General features: G+C 41.1%; 1 protein-coding gene and 1 long non-coding RNA gene across 6 annotated transcripts in view; one reads left to right on the forward strand and one right to left on the reverse strand.

Moving 5' to 3' along the window:
- Nucleotides 1-1398: 1398 nt before the first annotated feature.
- Nucleotides 1399-20140, forward strand: LOC129652989 (uncharacterized). The gene is made up of 2 exons (XR_008714889.1): nucleotides 1399-5750; nucleotides 16511-20140. It is a non-coding gene; the product is annotated as an uncharacterized LOC129652989 (long non-coding RNA).
- Nucleotides 8121-21537, reverse strand: part of LOC129652967 (olfactory receptor 10AD1-like) — a 90873-nt gene continuing 77456 nt past the window's right edge. For all 5 annotated transcript variants that reach the window (XM_055582167.1, XM_055582149.1, XM_055582160.1 and 2 more), the window contains one exon: nucleotides 8121-9510. In XM_055582167.1, coding sequence (XP_055438142.1) covers nucleotides 8544-9510 — 967 coding nt within the window. In that variant the 3' untranslated portion in view covers nucleotides 8121-8543. The remainder of the gene's footprint in view (nucleotides 9511-21537) is intronic.

The following is a 21537-nucleotide window of genomic DNA, read 5'->3' on the forward strand; positions in this document are numbered from 1 at the left end:
AATCAGGTCCTGGCATACTTTTAAACCCAGACATTTCATTTCCTAGGTACCTTTTCTAGACACCATAACATCAGCCACAAACCTGTATCATCCAGTCAGCTAGAAATGATTCCCTAAGGTATCATAGCTCTTTTAATCTCTGGATGAGTTAACCTAGACGTGTCCCTGTGTCCCCCTGAATCTTGATTCCATTCCTTTTACCATTCTTCCCAAATGCAGTCAGGTCCAAATTTCTCCTTCAGAAAAGAGTCTTCTGCAGCCTTGATCACCTGCACCAGCTCTCATGGGATGTACTGCAAGGCTGCTTTCCTCTTCTCTCCCTTATGCTACCTGTAATGGGAAATCTCTAGAAAGAGTGTACAAAAACTTTTTGATTATGAAATCTGTGCTTTTATTTCTAGGAATTGGGTTCATAGCTTTCATACTATTCTTAAAGCCAGAAAGGGTTAATAAACCCTTGAATCAAAATGTGCTATTCACCATTCTCTAGAAGTGCCCATATTCCTGAAGCTAATTTTTTGCTATTATTCCTACTCCATCTCATCTCTGCCAGTTGGAATCCTATCTGTTTTTTGAGGCTCTTCTCAAAGGCTACTTCCTCCATGCAGCCTTTCCTAATGTGATCTCTTTCTTTCTTAAACATACAAATCTTATTTTTCATACCTCTTTGAGGGACAGTTATTGTATTTTTCCTCACTTCTACTATTCTTTATGCTTGTTATTCCCCCTTCCAAGTTATGAATATCTTGAGAGCTGGAACTGCCTTCTAATTTTTATAGTCTCTGAATCTTATTATATTGACTTTAAGGCAGTACTGATTGTGTGGCATGTCATTATTCTAGGCACCATAAAGAAAGAGAAAATACTGCCAATTCAACTATCACCATGCTTTGCTATCACATATTTTAAAGTTTCATTATTTAAAGAGCTTATTTAGAAAATGAACTTTTTAATATCACTAAAGTGTCTAAATGTGTCTTAAATAGACAAATGAAAAATTACAGGATTTTAGAGCTGAGAAAAAGGTCACTATTTCTTAGAGTCTTCAAAAATGTTATTGCTGAAAGAAACCTTAGTGATGATCATATCGCAACTTTATGTATAACTCCTATGTCTGAAGAGACTACTCATGTTTCTTAGTAATCTGATTAAGTCTGGCCCAAATTTCAATTCCAAAATCTGGGAATTCCACAGCATGCAATACAGTTTCTGCATGTTTTATGGTCTATTGTGCTTCTCCTTCCCTCTGCATCCACACCCCCAAGGTCATGCAAGCTGCCTCCTTATCAATTACGGGACACATAAAACAGCACTTTCACTAGTTTCAACAAGAAATATGATTTTATTAGGCATATAAAATTTTTACTGTAAACTTGAATACACACACACACTCACACTCATTCAAGAATAGGGGAGTGATCACAAGGAAAGTTCCCACTGAGGAGTTTATGCCTTTCACAGGCTCCTCCACCCTATCCTGCTCTTGCTCTCTTCCCACTCCTGCCTGTTATAGAATAACAAGCAAATTCTTTTTCTTATAAAATAGTTTCTCTCACACTTAGACCCTTTGGTCAGTGGAATTTACCTTATTTCTATCTCAACTACTTCATAAAAATGTATCGTATCCTTTTAAGAGGGTTTATAGTGAATAAACATATCATTGGTTATAACTAAAGTATTAGATGGAATGATATGTGCAAACTTGCACAATCAATGACAGCATTACAACCAGAACCATGTTTGTCTGAAATCAGGATTTTTTTCCCTTATTAAATGGTTCTGCATCTTACTCTGCTATAAGTAGTTACAATATGCTAAGGGAAGCTTATGGTGGCTTGAAGTCTACTTTGAGAATAAAAAGGGAAATTCAAAATTCATTTTTGAGTAGGTAAATAATTCTTATAAGGATGATGGAAAAACACATCCAAGAAGGGGACCATGACTGAATCAATCTACCAGCAAGTATTTACCAATTGCCAACCTTGTCTCATGGAAAGTGATAGGCACAGGGGCAGACTCCAAGAAGTCAAGGTCCATGTTCTTACCTTGCTCTCAGCCTAAAGATGAGGGAATGATATGTTCTTGAATTGGAATAGAGTGCTTTTCAGAAAATTTTTTCTATGAGCAATTAAGAGCACTTCAGTTTCAAAATGGGAATGGTGTGTGTGTGTGTGTGTGTGTGTGTGTGTGTATGTTAGGAGTCAATGGGTGGGAGGGGATGACAAGATAAAATGGAGAAAACAGTGAAAAAATGTTCAAAAAATTTTATACTGCAGAGGACATAAAATATAGCACTGGAAGAAAAGCAGTAGCTGAGGTGGCATCCTATACTTCTCTTGAAAAAGTAAGTAGAAAGGGTTGGACAAAAAAGTACATATGGCCTCTACACCAGTGCTCAAAGTACAAGTAATATAAAATACAATGAGTTTTTACACAGGAAAATAAAATGTCATGTAGATAAATAAACTTGGTAGGATGGGGCCTACCAAGCTTTCTATGCCTGGACCGCGTCAGTGAAAAAAGGTGCAGTACGTTGTTCCAAAGAAACAGAACTGGGTTCTGATGTGCAACTGGAAAGGAATGGCCAGTCAAGTGACACATACCACATATTTGTGGGGAACTTGCTTCTGAGACAGAAGTAACTTCTTTGCTATGATCTACAGAAATACTGGCCCTCAGTATTTGTAAAATTCAGAATGGAAATCAGGGGGAAAATAGGCAGGAAGAGAAGGAAGAAAAGAAAAAAAGAGATCTAAAGGAGTAAGTAGGAGGAATAAAAACAAAAGAAATGATAGAAAGTCAAAGTAGTACTTTACATCAAGAAAATAGTCTTTTATGGGATTTTATGTCTTTGAGAGTGGAAAGAAGAAAGGAATTATTTAGGTGAAGATAAAGGAGAAGAAAATAAGTGATATCATTGGAAGAATGTGCTAGAGCCTGTCAAAACAGATAAACTGGATTATAGGTTCCAGGAACAAATCATGAAACCGGCATAAAACCAAAATCCAGGACTGAGAGGTATGTTGATTTAGTGTAATATCATCTTTCATAAGGAAGATGATGGCAGAGAAGAGTTTGCAACTCAAGGTCTAATTTTGACCCCAAAAGATGAATTTCATCAAGTGGAATGAGAGTGAAGGAAGTCTTGAAAGACAGTACTAGGCCATTTTAGTTCTCCCTGGTAGCCAAGGAGGTAAGGTGAGATGTGTGTCCAGGATTATGGGAAGCTTAACTTCAAATAGTTAAATGATACAATATTCATAACCTGAGATTTTATGGGAGACAAGGCTAAAGGAACATGTGATTCTCTTAAGAATAAAAGTCAATGCAAATATTTTGGAGTCTAATGAAGAGGAGCTGATGCAAGGATTACAGAGATGCCTCCAGGGAACTCAGATTTAGAGATGCCCGGCACAGAGGAGGCATAACTAAGAAAGAAGTCCACATATGTAAATGCTTTCAAAAGCACAAACCATAAGGCAAAAACTGAGGAATTTGATTACAAAACAAAGATTTATGTTCTATAAAGGGCACTATGGACAAAGACAATTCGCAGATGGTAAAATGAAGAAAATATGTGTTTTGTCTAAAACCAACAAAGATGTAATATCATCCTAGAACATATATGGAACTCCTGCAAAGGAACAGGGAAAAGACAGTAACCCGATAGGGAAAAAAGTTTCAAATAATATCAACAGGCAATTTAAGAACAGAAAACACTAACATGGATATGGAAATTTGATCAAAATCATTAGTAATCAAATACAAAGTAAACCAACAATGAGGTATCAGTTCACATCTATCAAAAGAGCAAAAATCAGAAATCCATATAATTACTAATGTTAGGAATGTAGAAATGTAGAAACTTGCACTGCTGCAAGACTGATCTCATCACTTCTGGAAAGCAATCTGGTATAACTTGGATACATTAAATAGATTGATATGGCCCAGAAATTCCTCTCCTAAGAAATATAAAACAGATTCCTTACAGGTCCAGTAGGGGACTAATAGGAAAATGTTCTTAGCAGGGTATTTGTAGTGGAGTGGAGTTGTGGGCAACGTGGGTGTTCATCAGTAGAGGCATGGATAGATACAACATTGTGAGTGAATACTGCACATCATGGAATAGCAGGCATCAAACTGCAGCAACAGAGTAAATGCTAGCATCTGGTAGCGTGGAGGGAGATGAAAACCGGTGCTCAGTGAAAAAGTAAGAGACAGAATGAGACATACAACAGTAGCTTTGGAGTACATTTAAGAATAGTGAAGTGAAGTCACTCAGTCGTGCCCGACTCTTTGCGACCCCATGGATTGTGGCCTATTAGGCTCTTCCGTCCATGGGATTTTCCAGGCAAGACTGCTGGAGTAGATTGCCATTTCCTTCTCCAGGGGATCTTCCCAACCCAGGCATCGAACTCGGGTCTCCCACATTGCGGGCAGATGCTTTACCGCATGAGCCACCAGGGAAGCCCTGGGGTAGTTGACTACATTTAAGAATACATGCCTACAAAATATTTTCCGAGGGTATATTTAAACACAATTCTAAACACTAGATACGTCTTCCTCAGCTGGTAAAGAACCTGTCTGCCAATGCAGGAGACACATGAGACTCCAGTTCTACCCGTGAGTGGGGAAGATCCCCTGAAGAAGGGAATGGCTATAATTGGCTGAATCCAATAGAAAGTCAGAGGTAAGGGAATCTGTTGATGTGGTCCATACAGCTTAGCCTCAAAGCCCAGAGCTGGGTGAAGAGGGTAAGAAATTAAACTGAAGAGAGAAATAGCTATCTAGGTCTTTAGACTGGAAAATAAAAATAAGCACGTGTAATCAGATTTGAAATCCCCAAATGAGATTTTTAAGGGTGTTCTGGGAGGCTCTAGGTATGTTTAGTTTCCGTGTCCTGGGTAAGCCATATATATTAAACTGATTAAGCCACTAATTATGGTGCCTTAGGATTTTCCTTGAAGGTCCAGGGCTTTGGACACTGACACTCCACTCCTACCAGAACAGCTTTGCTTTTATTTGGTTAATATAGCAGGAGTGTGCTTAAGATTTCACTGAGGAAACAGAATTATAGCACCATCTATAGTCTGGCAATGTGCTATGAACTAAAAAATGAATCTCAGAATAGTGGGGAAGACAGAAAAGTGAATTACAGTATAGTGTCAGGGAAAAAAACATGAAGGGACAGTAAAGAAAGTCCAGTGAACCCAGAAGGGTCAAGGGAACAAGGAAGGTTTCCTGGAGTCTGTAACTGAAGAGGTAAGGAAGCTCCGAGAATACTGCCGTTGTCCAAAGGAGGGAAGAGGAACGCAACAATTACGCAACTCTCTGAAACGGGCGATGTCTTCTGGAAAGAACGAGGTTACAGATCCGCGGACTAGGATGGGAGCTAAGGTGATTTCACGTGATAGGCAAAGACCTACTTAAGCCAGCCTCTAGCTTTGCTCCGCCCCCATCCCATCTCATCCTTCGTCAAAGGGGCGTGGCATTTAAACAAATGCACTCAGCTGGGAGGGTATCCCAACCCTGAGGCCCGCGTCACCAGCGCGGGCGGGCGGCTGCGGAGTCTCCCAGAAAAGCTGGTATCTCCCAGAGTGGTCTGGTTCGGGCTCCCCAGCCCCGGAGGGGCGGCTAATAAGAAGGCGCTCACTGGTTGCTATAGCGGCGATCTAAGAGGCTGGGGAAAGTTGATTGGCCGCAGGTTCGTAGCGCGGACCACGCCCACCCCTTCCGGCGGCTGCAATCAGGTCAGGGCCCCAAGGCCTGCTGGGTAATTTAGTGGTGCAGCGCCAAAGTGGGCTGGGAAACGTGGCGCCGGCTTTAGATGAAAGGAACCTAGGGCCGGGCTCCAGCTGAGGGCGGGCTGAGCCGGGACTCTAGGTAGAATTCCTGGCGTTCCCTCCCACAGTTTCGGTCCCTGGGCCGGGGTGTGGTAACCCTAGAGCGTGGTCGTGCGGTCCGATGACTAGTGGCTTCGCATTGGGAGATGAGTAGGGATGCGCATTTCGGGATGGCTTTTAGTTAATGCATTTACAGGAGTTTTCGCGGACCCTGTGGGCTCTTCTTATGCCACTGGGACCAGGGCAGAGACTGTGGCGGGGGAAACGCGGCCAGGGCGGCGGCTTCTCTTCCGCAAAAGGTCAGCCCCCCACCATGCCTAGGTTCCCGTTTGAGGCCGGGGCTCTTTGGAGCTCGGGACCGTGAACCAGAAAGTGCTAGAGAAGACAGTTCTGGGTCGCGCAGCCTGATTTTTCAGCATTCCTGGCCATACTGGCCTGTTGTCATCCACGTTGAACACACCATTTCAATGACGAATCAGGCAGTTCCTTTTGCCTGGAATTCTAAATCCGTGCCAATGCCACAGCCATTTTCAGTCTTTTAATTCACTTTGTTGTTCAGTCGCCAAATCGTGAGGACTCTGCTACTCCATGGACGGTAGAACTCCAAGCTCCTCTCTCCTCCAGTATCTCCTGGAGTTTGCTCAAATTCATGTCCGTTGAGTTCGTGATGGTATAACCATCTCATCCTCTGCTGCCCTCTTCTTTTGCCTTTAGTGTTTCTCAGCGTCAGGGTCTTTTCCTGTGAGTCTGCTCTCTGCAACAGGTGGCCCACAGTTTCAGCAACAGTCCTTCCAATGAATATTCAGGGTTGATCTTAATTCACTACTTATTTTTTGAGGCATAATTCTAGTATCACTTCCTCAATATAAAGACTGCCCCATTCTTGGGGATAGTTATTTGATTACCTTTTAAGGAGTGCGTGCTCTGGAAGTGCTGCCCAGTTAGAAAAAGCTAAGACTTTTGAAATGCGCAGTAAATTTGAGCAAATTAACTTTTATGGTCCTCAGTTTTGCTTCTCAAAATGGAGGTAATACTATTAAAGGGTTTTGTGAAGTTTAAATCTGTTAAAACCTAAGTGCTTAATAGTTGTGAGTGCTGTCTGTCATTCCGCAGTACTCTGGCTAAGGGCTATTGCCACTCACAGGCCTAAGATCCCCCTATTGCAGCTCATACAAACTCACCAGCCACTTGTTTGACCAGCATTGAATTAGTCTCCCTACTGCAGTAGGTTTAAAGAAAGTCTTTCTTGCCTGCTTCACTTTGCCTAGGTGTAGTTTTTCTTCGGTAATGTAAATGTTTAGGTTCTGTGTTTATTGTTTCTTCTTGATGACAGTGGTGTCTCCTTTCTTGCTGACTGAGTAGTGCGTCTCACATGTTCTCTGTTATCTAGATAATCACCCATTGGACTCAAAGGAATAGAGCTTTGTGGGGTGAAGGGTAGTTAGTATGTGATGTCAGGATGTGAAAAGGGTTGTATTACTATATCTTTCGAGAGCATCCCAAGTGAGGTGCTTTCATCTCAAGGAAGTAGCATCAGAAAACAAAGCACAGGCCTATGCCCCTTTCTTTGCTATCTGTTATGAAAGGAGCATGAGAAGGATGCGATTTGCAAAGAAAGAGAACAGCTGAGAATATTATGCCCTCTCAAGGGACACTGGGTTTCATGAAGAAGAGAAACTAAGCCAAGAGAGGAAGGGTTGCAAGTTAAGAAAGCCATCGGCAGTGGTGGAGATAGTGTGGAGATTTAATGTATAGGGAATGAAGTGGACCCATTTACCATAAGGAAGAAGGTGGAATAGTACTGAATTGGAATGAAATGAAGGATGGTTGAGAAAAATAGGCAGTAGGGAAAGGGGAGTTGTTTAGGAGTATGGGTAAAAGGGAAGGAAACTGGCAGTCTGAGAAGCTTGGTAGAGGTACTCACTATTGAGTTGGCCAAAATGTTCATTCAGGTCTTTACATAATGTAAAAACTTGAACAACCTTTTTGGCCAAACCGATACTTGAATCTGAAGAGAAATATCAAATAGTCATGTACTTAAGAAAACTAAAGGACTGAGGAAGAAGAGATTTGACACCTGGCCTCTCCTACTTGCCCTTCCCTAACACACAGAAGCTTAAACATAACAACAAACGCAGCTGCATATTCCCTTTCCTGGGCTAGTGGAGGCAAACAAGATAAAGTTCAGGCTGATGATGCCTAGTTTTTCTTTTTCTTCTTTTCTCTAACTTCTTTGGTGTCAGCTGCTCTCTAATAACCTTTTTCTTTTTTCTTCCTCTACTGTTTCTCATATAGAAGCAGACTGGATGAGGGCAGATTCAGGAAGTGAGAATGAAGTGTGAGAAAGAAAAACAGATTAAGTTGAAAGAAAACGTTTACTCCTAAATGCCTAGGCAGAACTCAGGCTGGGAAGAGCATATAAAAGTGCTATGCAAAGAAAATGAAATGGAATTAAGTGTGGTTATGTGTTATAGATCCTGTTGTGAGAACTTAGAAGAAAATTACTCAGAAAGGTCTCCAAGTCTCCTGAAAAAGGTCCAAGAGAACACAGTGCTTAAAGGTACATCAGATAGATGAGCATTAGACATTAATAGAAACTTCCAGGCCTGATGCTGGTGCAAAGGAACCTATGAATGCTCTTTCCTGGAGCCTCTCAGCACAGGAGTGGAGGAGGAAGCTGCCCCTCCAGGCATCTTCCCACTAGACAGACTCTGCCTGGGAAAGGCTGCTTCTCCCAAGGGCCCTCGCCATGGCCCTCTTCATTTCTTTGTTTCGGAAACTGTAGATGATGGGGTTGCACATGGGGGTGATGATGGTGTAGAGGAGGGAGAAAGGCTTGTCTTTGTCAGGACTGTGTGTGCTGTGGGGGTTCATGTAAGAGAACATGGCCGAGGTGTAGAAAAAGATGACCACGGTCAGATGGGAGGCACAAGTAGAGAAGGTCTTGCCTCGACCAGAGGAGGAATTCCTGCCCAGGATGGAGGCCAGGATGTGGGCATAGGAGATGACAATGAGCACCATGGGGCTGAGCAGCACCACAATGGCATCGGCAAAGATGACTCTCAGACTAAACTGGGGGTCTCCACAGGAGAGAGCAATCACTATGGGGGCCTCACAGAAGAAGTTTTCTATGTGGTTGTCTCTGCAGAAGGGATTCCGGAATGACATATACTCAAGCAAGATGCCATTGATCAGCCCAAAGGACCAGGCAATACTCACCAGGCTCACGCAGACCTGCTGGCTCATGATCTGGGCATAGGCCAGTGGGTGGCAGATGGCAACATAATGGTCATAGGCCATGAAAGCCAAGAGGATGCACTCAGCCACACCCACACAGAAGACCAAGTACATCTGGGTCATGCAAGAGACAAAGGAGATAACATGGTTCTTCATTATCAGGTGGATTAGCATCTGTGGGATGGTGGTGGTGATGAAGCAGACATCCAGGAAGGACAGGTGGCCAAGGAAGAAATACATGGGGCTGTTGAGCCTGGGGTCTGTCCAGGTGATGAAGATGATGAGGCCATTCATGGCCATGGCAAAGCTGTAGAGGGCTAGGAAGAGGGCAAAGAGTAATGCCCGAGTGGAAGGGGTGCTCTGCTCAAAGCCCATGAGGATAAACTCTGTCACGGTGCTGCCATTTCTTAGGTCCGCTGGCGTGGATCCACTTGAGGACAAAGGACAGGAAAAGCACAAGAGAGACAGCTGTAGAGTAATGCAAGGTACTCACTTGATTACAGAAACCCACCTAATATTAGTGGATGTAATATAAAAGATAAATGAGTGGTGGTAAATGTTTTGTAACTTAAGTAAACATTATGTAATTGGCAATGGTATAGGGCAGTGAAAATGCCAGGGTCACCATAGGTGCCTCCATGGAATCATAATATCAAAAATTAAGGCAGGGTGGTTATACTTTATTCTAATTTACTCAGGCTCAAGTCAAGTATCTGATCCAATATCTTCAATGTGGAAGGGTTAGTCTTTAATCAAATTGAGGAGAAAAAACAAGATAGTTTTCTAGAACCCATGCCAAACAGAGGAGTGGAGTATTTCAGAGGAGGGGATGGTAGCTGTTAGTTCCTAGATCATATTAAAGATGCACTTGAGAGACATTTGAAGATGTATTTTTCTAGGAAAGGAAAAAGCTCAAGTATACTATCTATTTAAAACAATGAATGGGTTGAATTTTTAGAGAAAAATATGCCAACTCTCAGGATTATCCCTTAGATGAGAATGATTAGCATAACTTGAAACATCACGCTCAGCTCTTCCCAATGATCGTTCTTTCCAGTCTCAGGTTCCCGGTGGTTGCTGCTGCTGCATTAACCACCCATCGGACATGACTGAGCGACTTCACTTTCACTTTTCAGTTTCATGCTTTGGAGAAGGCAATGGCAACCCACTCCAGTGTTCTTGCCTGGAGAATCCCAGGGACGCGGGAGCCTGGTGGGCTGCCGTCTCTGGGGTCGCACAGAGTCGGACACAACTGAAGTGACTTAGCAGCAGCAGCAGCAGCCAGGCATGCTGGAGATGGGCCTGGTGGTGAGCTCTGGCATGCTTCCTAATAGGAGACAGTTTTCCTGCTGGGGTGGGAATTTAGGGCAATACATAACTGGGTAAAAGGATCCAACTATCCCCCTGAGAACAGGGAAGTTCTGAGCAGGGCACAAATTCAATCGTTTTGGATAGATGTTCAGACAACTTCAAGCTGTCCTTTTACTAATAGACAGTAAATCTTGTTCTTTTCTCTATCATCAGAAACAAGCATCCAGAATTCTCATGCTCTATTCTCACTGCGATTTTTAGGAAGTCATTATGTTCATATTAAATATCTCCTACTTTTCATCCTGTTTTGGAATTAGGATATATTGGACAGATCTTTCACTTTCAGATTTTTATAGACAGTGTGTTTGTTCTCAGCATTCAGTTCTGCCTGTCACTCTTCTTCATTTTCTCTTCTTCCATTCCCTTTTATACACACTCTCAATTTCTCCCCTCTTTTTGTCTTTCCCATGGTTTTCCACTTACTTCCACATCTCACTCTCTTCTTCCTCTCCCTTTCTCATCTCTGGTGGTGGGTGTCTGTCATTGAGCTACCTCCAGTTGAACTTCTCTCTGCTCTCCATGTCTTTAAGTCTTTCAGGTACCTAACTTAATTTTAAAACATACCTATGCCATTACTGCCACTTCTTTCTTGGAATCCCTGTAGGTGTTTCCTGACAGGTCCAGGCAGTGTTTGGGCAGTAGGCCATTCCCATCATAGCTGCTTTGAATGATCCCCTAGAAATTCCTCTCTTGGGGGCCCAGAATGAGTAGGGAGGGGCATAAAGAACTGTTTAATCCAAGAAGTGGCTTTGAATCATGGGTGCAGTGGACTTGTTGAAACTGAGGTCGGAGTCTGGGCAAGTGAAGTAAGTGAGCTACATTTCAGACAAGAAGAAACTGAAATTCAACCTATGGAATCATTATGATTTGCAGGAGTACAAATATTTATTTGTGGCTTGTTTGTTAGAATATTCTGTGATACCTGGAGTCTTGTTAACTACAAGAGTTAGTCAGGACTTAACCAGTCAAACATTTGTATAAGTAAATGCAACAATAATATCTTGAAAATCACATCCTACCTCATTCTGTTGCTTGGCTGGTAATGATGTTTGTCATTTAATTACTGTGACAAATAACAGAGAAACTCATGGTGTTTGAAGAACTTGTCCAGAGAGGATGGTCTGACCTGGTGGGCCACTCTGGAAGACATGTTTTGTATGATGGCCTTGTTAGTTCTCTGTCATCTATACTATGGGTGATAAATGTTTATTTAAATAATATCCCTAAGTTATGTAGGCTTCCCAGGTGGTGCTAGTGGTAAAGAACCCACCTGCCAATGCAGGAGACAAAAGAGATGCAGGTTCGATCCCTGGGTTGGGAAGATCCCCTGGAGGAGGGTATGGCAACTCACTCCAGTATTCTTCCCTGGTGAATCCCATGGACAGAGGAGCCTGGAAGGCTCCAGTCCATAGCGTTGCAAAGAGTTAGACATGACTGAAGCGACTTAGCATGCAGGCACTAAGTTATGTGTGTACTGCACTTTATAGAATAGGTGAGAAACTTTACATTTCATGTATTCCACTTATTAGTAAGCTTATATTGTTCTCACTTTTTAATAGTGTTTATTTTTACTTTCTTAAGATTTTAATTTTGTCTGTGATAAATAACTGAATTCTAACACCTTGATTCGAAATCACATTTTCTTATAACTATTAATAATTGAAGAAATACCAGCAGGAAAATAAAGCTAAATTCTCCTTTAGCTTCAAATAAGCTCATATTATTCTATAACATAAAAGATGTCCTTGCAAATATTATTTTGGGCAAAGAATTTTCTAAGACTGGATATCAGAAATTGTTGCTATGTGCTATAAAGCTAATCTTGAACCTCTAAAATGTAATTTTGATTGGTAGGTCTTAATTATGGCCATGGTAATATGTAGATCGGTATCTCTTTGTTTTCTAAAACATACACATACTTGTGAGATTTCCTTGTTAAACCAGAAGAGGATCATGGGATTTTCTTTTGCCAAGTGTGTAGAGATTAAATAACCACTCATAATTCCTTGGGTTTCTTATGTAAAGACTGGAGGTCTGTTCAGTTCAGTTCAGTTCAGTCGCTCAGTCGTGTCCGACTCTTTGCGACCTCATGAATTGCAGCATGCCAGGCCTCCCTGTCCACCACCAACTCCTGGAGTTCACTCAAACTCACTTTCATCAAGTCGGTGATGCCATCCAGCCATCTCATCCTCTGTCGTCCCCTTTTCCTCCTGCCCCCAATCCCTCCCAGCATCAGAGTCTTTTCCAATGAGTCAACTCTTCGCATGAGGTGGCCAAAGTACTGGAGTTTCAGCTTTAGCATCATTCCTTCCCAAAGAACAACCAGGACTGATCTTCAGAATGGACTGGTTGGATCTCCTTGCAGCCCAAGGGAGGTCTGTAATCTCATTTAAATTAACACTAGTTTATAAAATAGTTTACACCCACCATCACATTTAAACCTCAAGTTTATTATTGTAATTTAATGATGTGATTTAATCTCATTGAAGAACCTGCATCAGAGGAGCAGCCACATGAGGGTAGAAATGGGATTGTCTTAATACACCACTATCCCTGGTTAAACAAAGACTTAATGGGGCAGGAGAACACACTGTTAGGCATGGTTAGGGGTGTGTGAGGAATAACAGCTTCCATATTCCTGATGTTTCCTTCCACATGAATGAAACTATTGTAGCCACATACCCCTGACCCTTCGCTCTTCCTTCATTCACACCCTCTCATGGAGGGGAGATGGAGTGGTTATCTGATTTTAGAAGGAAAGCTGAGCACATGTGTCTGTCTTTCCTCTAGACTTGCCCTTTGGCGTAAGTAACCTTCGTAAGGGCAGGTTCCACCTCTGTTTGGGGAGGCAGTGTCGTAGCTGCCAGCAACAAGGAAATAAGTCTGTCTAACTCTGTTTCTGCATCAGTAAGTCCAATTGCTCAAATTTCTGTATTGGTATTAATAAAGTTGATATTTTACCCCCCATATTCAGGTGCTACCTTCTTTCTCAATTGATTAAGAAGTAAAGGAAGGAGTAATGTTATTTATCGGACCCCATCAAAGTCCCAGTTATTAGTAATAATATCACATACATGGAAATATAAACAAAGAAGTACGATAGAGCTGTGGTTATAACACAAAGAAAGTGAGCCACAGTGGTGTTTGACAAATCCTGAGAGACTGAGGAATTCTGCTGATAAACATATATGTTGAATTCTCAAAGAACAGTGCTGGTGAATTGAGAGATGTCTACATTCCATGACCACAGGAGCACACTGAACAAAGTGTGCTACTGTAGACTAGACTGGTGGGAAAATGTCTCATTATAACGTAAGACTCTGATTCCTGTCATTTTTACAGAGGGGCCAGGACACTTTTGAATAATTCAACAATTAAGCCAGTATGTTTCTGTTGCCTTCCTATCATTTTATAACTACAGGAAAGAAAATATAATAGAGCATTGTATTGCTTATTTATTCTGTAGAGTATGTTTGTTTTAGGGATGAGGTTGGTTCACTTATGTTGTAAAGGAATTCACCAGCCTTGTTTAAAATCATGTTAAGTTCTTCTCTTAGAAAGCTTCAGCCTCTGTTTTTTGCAGGGTTGCTTTAAATAAAATGTCTCTCTAGTAATTCCAGCTCTTACACAGCTTGAAGCCTGGTCCCTCTTCTGTATACTATAGTTCTTTGCTTTTTGGCTTACTCATTTTGTGACCTTAAAGCAGAAAAATGTCTTCTGGGTGAAAACTGTTAAGGTAAATATATTCATACTTGGGTTCATGGACCCAGGGGAATCAATAGATGTTTCAGAATGTCCATTCATCTTTGAAATGTTATAGGAAATACTGTGTGTGTCAGAGCTATTTCCTTGGAAAGTCCACAGTTTAATCAAAAGCAACTGGAACTCACAAAGGGTGAAAACTTGTGATTTAGAGATTTCAAGTCACTAAAGTCCTGTAGACTTGTCTTCTTTAAACTGAATATGAACATACTCTTTTATCTTGCAGAATTTTTTGTTTCCTCAAAAATGTCTCCTATGGAGAGTGGGTGAGTGATGGTTGAGTACCCAATTCCACTGCGAGTGACCTTTTGAGATTATAGCTACCCACAAGATATCTCAAAGAAGTCCAGGCAGTTCATATTATCTGGGGTTTTGGCTCCCAATTCTGTGTTGAGGAATGCTAGTTCTCATGTTTGAGGTGGACTACTTGGTAAGTTTTTTTTTTCTTGGGCTGCTCAGTAAATTAAAGCCTACAAAACCCTCAATGCCTAAAGTAGCCAAGAAGCCTCCTTGTTGATTTTCTCCAGATCTATACTCCAATATTTCCATCACAATTAAAAGGAGAATAAACTGACCCAAGAACACAGAGAACTGAGTTGGGATGGGGAGGAGAGTGCAATAAGTAGCTAAATAGCAATATTAATGACGTAGGTTTGAAAGATGACATTCTGAATCACCAGGGAGGCAGTGCCTCTGGCCATATGAGTAACCAGAACTTACCCTGAAGGAATACTAACATTTTTTTATTGTGAGTGGAATTGGCAGGAGGTGGTGAAGGAATTAAAAAAAAAAACCCACACTAAAATAGAGCTTCAAGGCACTTAAGGAGGTCCATCCTGGGGAATACTGCTATGGTGAAGTGAACTGAAGTGAAAGTGGCTCAGTTGTGTCTGGCTCTTTGCGACTCCACGGACTATACAGTCCATGGAATTCTCTAGGCCAGAATACTGGAGTGGGTAGCCTTTCCCTTCTCCAAGGGATCTTCCCAACCCAGGGATTGAACCTAAGTCTCCCACATTGCAGGTGGATTCTTTACCAACTGAGCCACAAAGGAAGCCCAAGAATACTGGAGTGGGTAGCCTATCTCTTCTCCAGGGGATCTTCCCAACCCAGGAATTGAACTGGGGTCTCCTGCATTGCAGGTGGATTCTTCACCAACTGAGCTATCAGGGAAGCCCGTTGCTATGGTGGGCAGTGGCTTTCAATTTCTTTTAAGGTCAGGAGAACCAGAAATGGTAGCTAGAGGAACTTCCTGTCTCACATGGGCATTTAAGCAGTTGTTCTGCAGAGTTTTGAGAATTTTTCAGTGGAAGTCTGGTTTAGATTTGGTCTAGTGAAAGATAAAGAACAGAGAGAAGTCTGCACAGTTATCAGTGCCCCAGGAGCATCCATGGCTCTTTGTCTTAATCTCCTCCATAGTTAACAATATTAACTGAACCCCATAGTTCAGAAACCATGAAGTCACTTTCCATCCCCTCTTTCTAACCTCCATATGATATTGCCATTTTCATGCCGTGTGCTCAGTCATGTCTGAGTCGTTGTGAGTCCTCTATCCATGGAATTTTCCAGGCAAGAATACTGGAGTGGTTTGCCATTTCCTCCTCCAAGGGATCTTCCCTGGCCCAGGGATTTAACCTGCATCTCCTGTGTCTCCTTCACTTGTAGATGGATTCTTTACCTGCTGAGCAATTAAATACTGTTATCTTCCCCTGCTCCCCTACAGAACACTCTACACCCCCACTTACAACTTTTGTTTTCCAAATATACTGTCGTTTCCTAAGCCTCTAAGACTCTACTAGTGCTCTTTTTGGAGTTCAGTCTTCATATATATTTCTCCATTTGACAAACTGCTCCAACAAGATCAGTCTCAACTCTTGCAGCCATAGTGAAGTCTCCAGTAACTCTTCCCACATCAGCCTATTTGAAATTGCATTTGTTCCTGAACTCCGTAACTCCAGAGATTTTACATCCTTGTTTCCTGGGACACTGCCTAACACATAGCAGGTCGTTTAATATATGTATGTTGAAGGAATAATAGAATAAATGACCATCTGAGTTCCAACTTTCTACATTATTTAATGCTGTCCATGAAAAAACTTTAAAAATCAACTCCTACAAACCTGTTTTCTCGTCTGTAAAATGAAGAAAACTATATTTGTCTGGGTAGTTGTGAAGATTAGGAGAAAATTTTTCAATCAAAAATATATAATTTATATAAAAATATATACATAAACCACATAGAATATCTGCAATATGAAAGTGCTCAATGAATTTTAATTTACTGTTTCCTTTTGCAGATCACTGCATAAATGAAAAATATTAATTAGGACATTTATATTTTTAAATGTCTGTAATCCTCATGTTGGATCATCAAAAAAGTGAGACAGTTCCAGAAAAATATCTCCTTCTGCTTTATTGACTATGCCAAAGACTGACTGTGTGGATCACAACAAACTGTGGAAAATTCTTAAAGAAATGGAAATACCAGACCACCTGACCTGCCTCCTGAGACCTCTGTATGCAGGTCAAGAAGCAGCAGTTAGAACTGGACATGGAACAACAGACTGGTTCCAAATAGGAAAAGGAGTACATCAAGGCTGTATATTGTCACCCTGCTTATTTAACTTATATGCAGAGCACATCATGAGAAATGCTGGACTGGATGAGCACAAGCTGGAATCAAGATTGCCGGGAGAAATATCAATAACCTCAGATATGCAGATGATACCACAGTTATGCCAGAAAGTGAAGAACTAAAGAGCCTCTTGGTGAAAGTGAAAGGAGAGTGAGAAAGTTGGCTTAAAACTCAACATTCAGAAAACTTAAGATCCTGGCATCTGGTCCCATCACTTCATGGCAAATAGATGGGGAAACAATGGAAACAGTGACAGACTTTATTTTTTTGGGCTCCAAAATCACTGCAGATGGTGACTGCAGCCATGAAATTAAAAGACGCTTGCTCCTTGGAAGAAAAGTTATGACCAACCTAAACAGCATATTAAAAAGCAGAGACATTACTCTGTCAACAAAGGTCCATCTAGTCAAAGCTATGGTTTTTCCAGTAGTCATGTATGGATGTGGGAGTTGAACTATAAAGAAAGCTGAGTGGCAAAGAATTGATGCTTTTGAAGTGTGGTGTTGGAGAAGACTCTTGAGAGTCCCTTGGACTGCAAGGAGATCCAACCAGTCCATCCTAAAGGAAATCAGTCCTGAATATTCATTGTAAGGACTGATGCTGAGCTGAAACTCCAATACTTTGGTCACCTGATGTGAAGAACTGACTCATTTGAAAAGACCCTGATGCTGGGAAAGACTGAAGGTGGGAGATGAAGGGGATGACAGAGGATGAGATGGTTGGCTTGCATCACTGACTCAATGGACATGAGTTTGAGTAAACTTTGGGAGTTGGTGATGGACAGGGAAGCCTGGCATGCTGCTGTCCATGGGGTTGCAAAGAGTCAGACACGACTGAGTGACTGAACAACAATCCTGAAAGTTCCTGAAATCTTTTAAAAACTGAATCTGCATATTAAAAATGTATTTTTTAAGCACTGTTAAGTTCTGGTAGAGTATACAGTACAGTTAAGGACAGGCATATTTTATAAATTAAATATAATATCATATGGTTAAGAGCTCTAATCAAGCTTCAATAAAATACTGGGGGATCTGAAGAGTAATGAAATCATAAAATACTCAGGAAAGTGTGAATAAAAAGGAAAATATCAGATGCAAGAAAAATATTTGCTAACTGACAGATTAAAGAAGGTTGTTCTTGGAGAAAGGCATCCTTGGTAAGAAAAAATAGTCACTATAAGTGAGAACCTGAGAACCTGAGTTAACCCTCAAATGTTTCACATCAGGTATAATGCTAAAATTGCATCTAAACTTGAGGAGACCCTTAAGAGGTGGAAAATAGCCATAAACAGATGTTCTTTTAGTAAACTGAATTGTTAGTGGATATGTCATTTTGTGATAAAAGGCAGTTTCTCTTCAGTCTTTATTAGGGAAGATAGAAATTCCTGCTCCCAATTTGACAATGTGTGAATAAGTTGGAGGTAACCATTCCATGGTGGCCAATACACAGTAATTTAGAAATCAGTTATATACAATAAAAAGTGTAAACTAATTGGGGCTTATTTGAAGATTGAGTGAAGATTTCCCTTGCTTCTCAAGGCTGGGAACTAAAAGCCAGCTCTTAGGATTTATAAGGCTTGTATTCCCTCTTCCATCTCTGAAAATTCTCCTAATGAAATAAGATTAGATCAAAGGCAGCCTGCAGGAAGAAGGCAAAGGCATCCACCCTCCTAATTCCAGCTCAGAGAATATGTAGTTCACCCTAAAGTGGCCAATCAATTTCTCTTTGTTAACTAAGAATGACAGAACATATACCATTTTACTGAATAGTAAAACTAACAGAATTTAGAAATCAGATTAAAAGATGCAATATAGGGCCATTCATCATTCAAAAATATAGACAGGATGACAAGCCCCAGAAATCAATGAGGGATGAGTCCTGAATTGTTGTGTTGTTAATGTTTAGTTGCTCAGTCATGTTTGACTCTTTTGAGACACCATGGACTGTAGCCTACCAGGCTCCTCTGCCCATGGGCAGAATTAGCCCTGTTAAAATAGAAGGGCAACCAGGATTTACAGGGATCCTTGTTAGTGAGACTGCCATCATCCACAACTGGAGATCAGAGGGAATGCACAATTATGGGTTGTTTGGAAGATTTGTTGCCTATCTGTACAGGGAGAGAACAAAATAGTTGTACCCAGTTGGGTGGTGTCTCACAGCAGGAATGTCAGAAGGAGGGGAAACTACAGTGGGTCTGTTCACTAGGTACAAAAAGAAGAGAAACTAGAAAGGCCTTGTAAGAGCAGAGCCCCTGTTCTGCAGGTCTTGACCCTGTGTTCTATTGTACTAACCTGTCGTTAGAAAGACAGGCCAGGCCCTTACTAAGTCCTTAAATGGTCAGAAAAGAAGAACTGTTTTCCCTGCTGGTTTCACATATTAGGAATGCCCTGGAATTATGGCATTTTTAAAGATTTTAAAATATGAGGTGTAATTCTGAAACTCCATGGTTTTCACTAACACATCTACATGAACTTTGAGGAATTTAGGAATCAGATTGGGAGACAATAGGAAATAAAATTTTGCCATTACCTAATAAAGTTGTGTAGGGAAAAGCATATGGATCCAGACAAAAGCATATGGATCGAGGTATTCTGAGGAGAGATGTAAATGACTTTTAAGGAAGGACAACTAGTCTTTAGTGTGAGTCTCTGGAGGTCTCTGCTGATAACTCTGTTACAGTTTAGCGACCCATCCCAATGTCTTACAGATTAACTTAGAAGTGTTTCTATAGGCTTACCTGTTTCCCTCCTCTTTTCTATTTTAAGTTTCTTCCTATTTCCCTTTTCTTAAGCAAGATGGACACTGAATAGTCTTTTTGCTTCTCAGAGGGCCTTGCCAATAACTGGTTTGCCACAGAGATCCAATTGAGTTAAATTGTAGAAATATTCTAAATTCTCTTGACTGTCTCAGTCTTTTGCTTTATTTTTGCTTCATCCTTCTCCTTGATACTGGATCCACTTCAATATTTCTATATCTTTCTGAAATAGGATCTCTGAAGTACCTGGATCCCTTTGTGATGGTCTGGCCTGGACCAATGTTGTAAATGTGCCGTGGGTGAGCATTTCAGATGCCTGTGATGACCCAGATCCCTGTGATGTCAAAAGATCAGTGTAGGTCACAGACTCTACCAGAAGACCATATGTGTTGATCTGCACTAATGAGAGTCACCATAAATGATGGAAATACTGACAATAACCTTCATTTCACTTTATAGCTGAGATTGTAACTCCAGATAGTGCCTGCATCTTGTGAGACTTGATCTCCCTCCATCATCCCTAATCATTCTCCAGCTGAGTCCTAAAGTGAATTTACTATCCCATTATAAGCTATAATGAAACCACCCTAGACTTGTTGCTTCCTTCCTTCAGTACAGAGATTTAAAGAGTAAAACAACTAAAAAATCAAGGGAAAGAAACAGGAAATTATACATAAAGTATCCATAATGATATTTCTCTGAACATTCAGGGACTGTGTATAAGTCTAAAGACAAATGAATATGAAAATGGAAGGAGAACTTAGAAATCAAGAATTATTGAACATCAGTGGATTAGACAACTTTAGCTATTCTATATCATTAAGCTGTTTTGCTACTTAAAGTATGTGAAGAAAAAATTTGCAGAGACTCTAATTAGCTTTGGGAAGAGAAAGGAAGAAAAAGTGAGGGATAATGAGACAGAGAGAGTAAGCAAGGGGGAGAGCAAGATATGTACCAACAGAGTAAGAGAGAATAAAATTGAAACCCAGAGAGATTCTTAGACTAAGAAATAAAATTATTTTAAGAGGTGAACAGTTACATATTTAGAGATTAAAAAACTTTGCCTGGAGTCTTCCTTGGTGGCTCAGTGGTAAAGAATCTGCCTGCCAATGCAGGAGACACAGGCTCGATCCCTGATCCGGGAAGATCTCACATGCCGCAGAGCAGCTAAGCCCGTGCGCCTTCACTCTTGAGCTTGTGCCCTAGAGCTGCAACTACTGAGCCCCATGCCCCAGCTACTGAACCCTGCATGCCCTAGAGCCTATACTGTGCGACTAGAGGAGCCACCATAATGAGAAGCTCACTTATCGCCACTAGAGAAAAGCCCATGCAGCAACAGACCCAGCACAGCCAAAAATAAACAAATAAATTCATAAACAGAAAACAAAACAAAAAAACCTTGCCTGGAACCTAATCTCATCACTTTATAGGGAGGCAGTGAGGCACAGGGTAAAGCAAAGGGTCTTTAGAGGCAGGCATATCAGAAATTCAGACTTGACATTATTGTTGCTTACTATAATGTGATAATGTGCAGTTGGCTAGCTGGTTCTCAAATTTTTTTTTTCTATAAAATGAGGATTAACTAAAATAATATATAATTAGTGCTGGCACAGATTGGGCAATAAACACATATAATTGTGATCTCTGTTTTCTCTCCCTCTCCCTGTGGTTTCATTTCACATGTAAAAGGAATACTGTAAACACTTGGCCAGCATCCCACTAAGAAGCCAAACTGGCCCTGCAGAAACCTGGAGAAAAAGATCTCATCCACACTGTGTAATCCATCCTACTGGTTCCTGCTTCTCCCTGTCCTGTCCATTTAATTCAGCTTTTGCCCCTGATGTATTTAAGTTCCATTTTCTCTTAAGTTTTCTCCTCAAGACATTTGCAAAAAATGTGAACCTCAGCTTTTATATAATTTCTAAAAGAGAATC

This window comes from Bubalus kerabau, chromosome 1 (genome assembly GCF_029407905.1).
Source record: "Bubalus kerabau isolate K-KA32 ecotype Philippines breed swamp buffalo chromosome 1, PCC_UOA_SB_1v2, whole genome shotgun sequence".
Taxonomy (NCBI): Eukaryota; Metazoa; Chordata; class Mammalia; order Artiodactyla; family Bovidae; genus Bubalus; species Bubalus kerabau.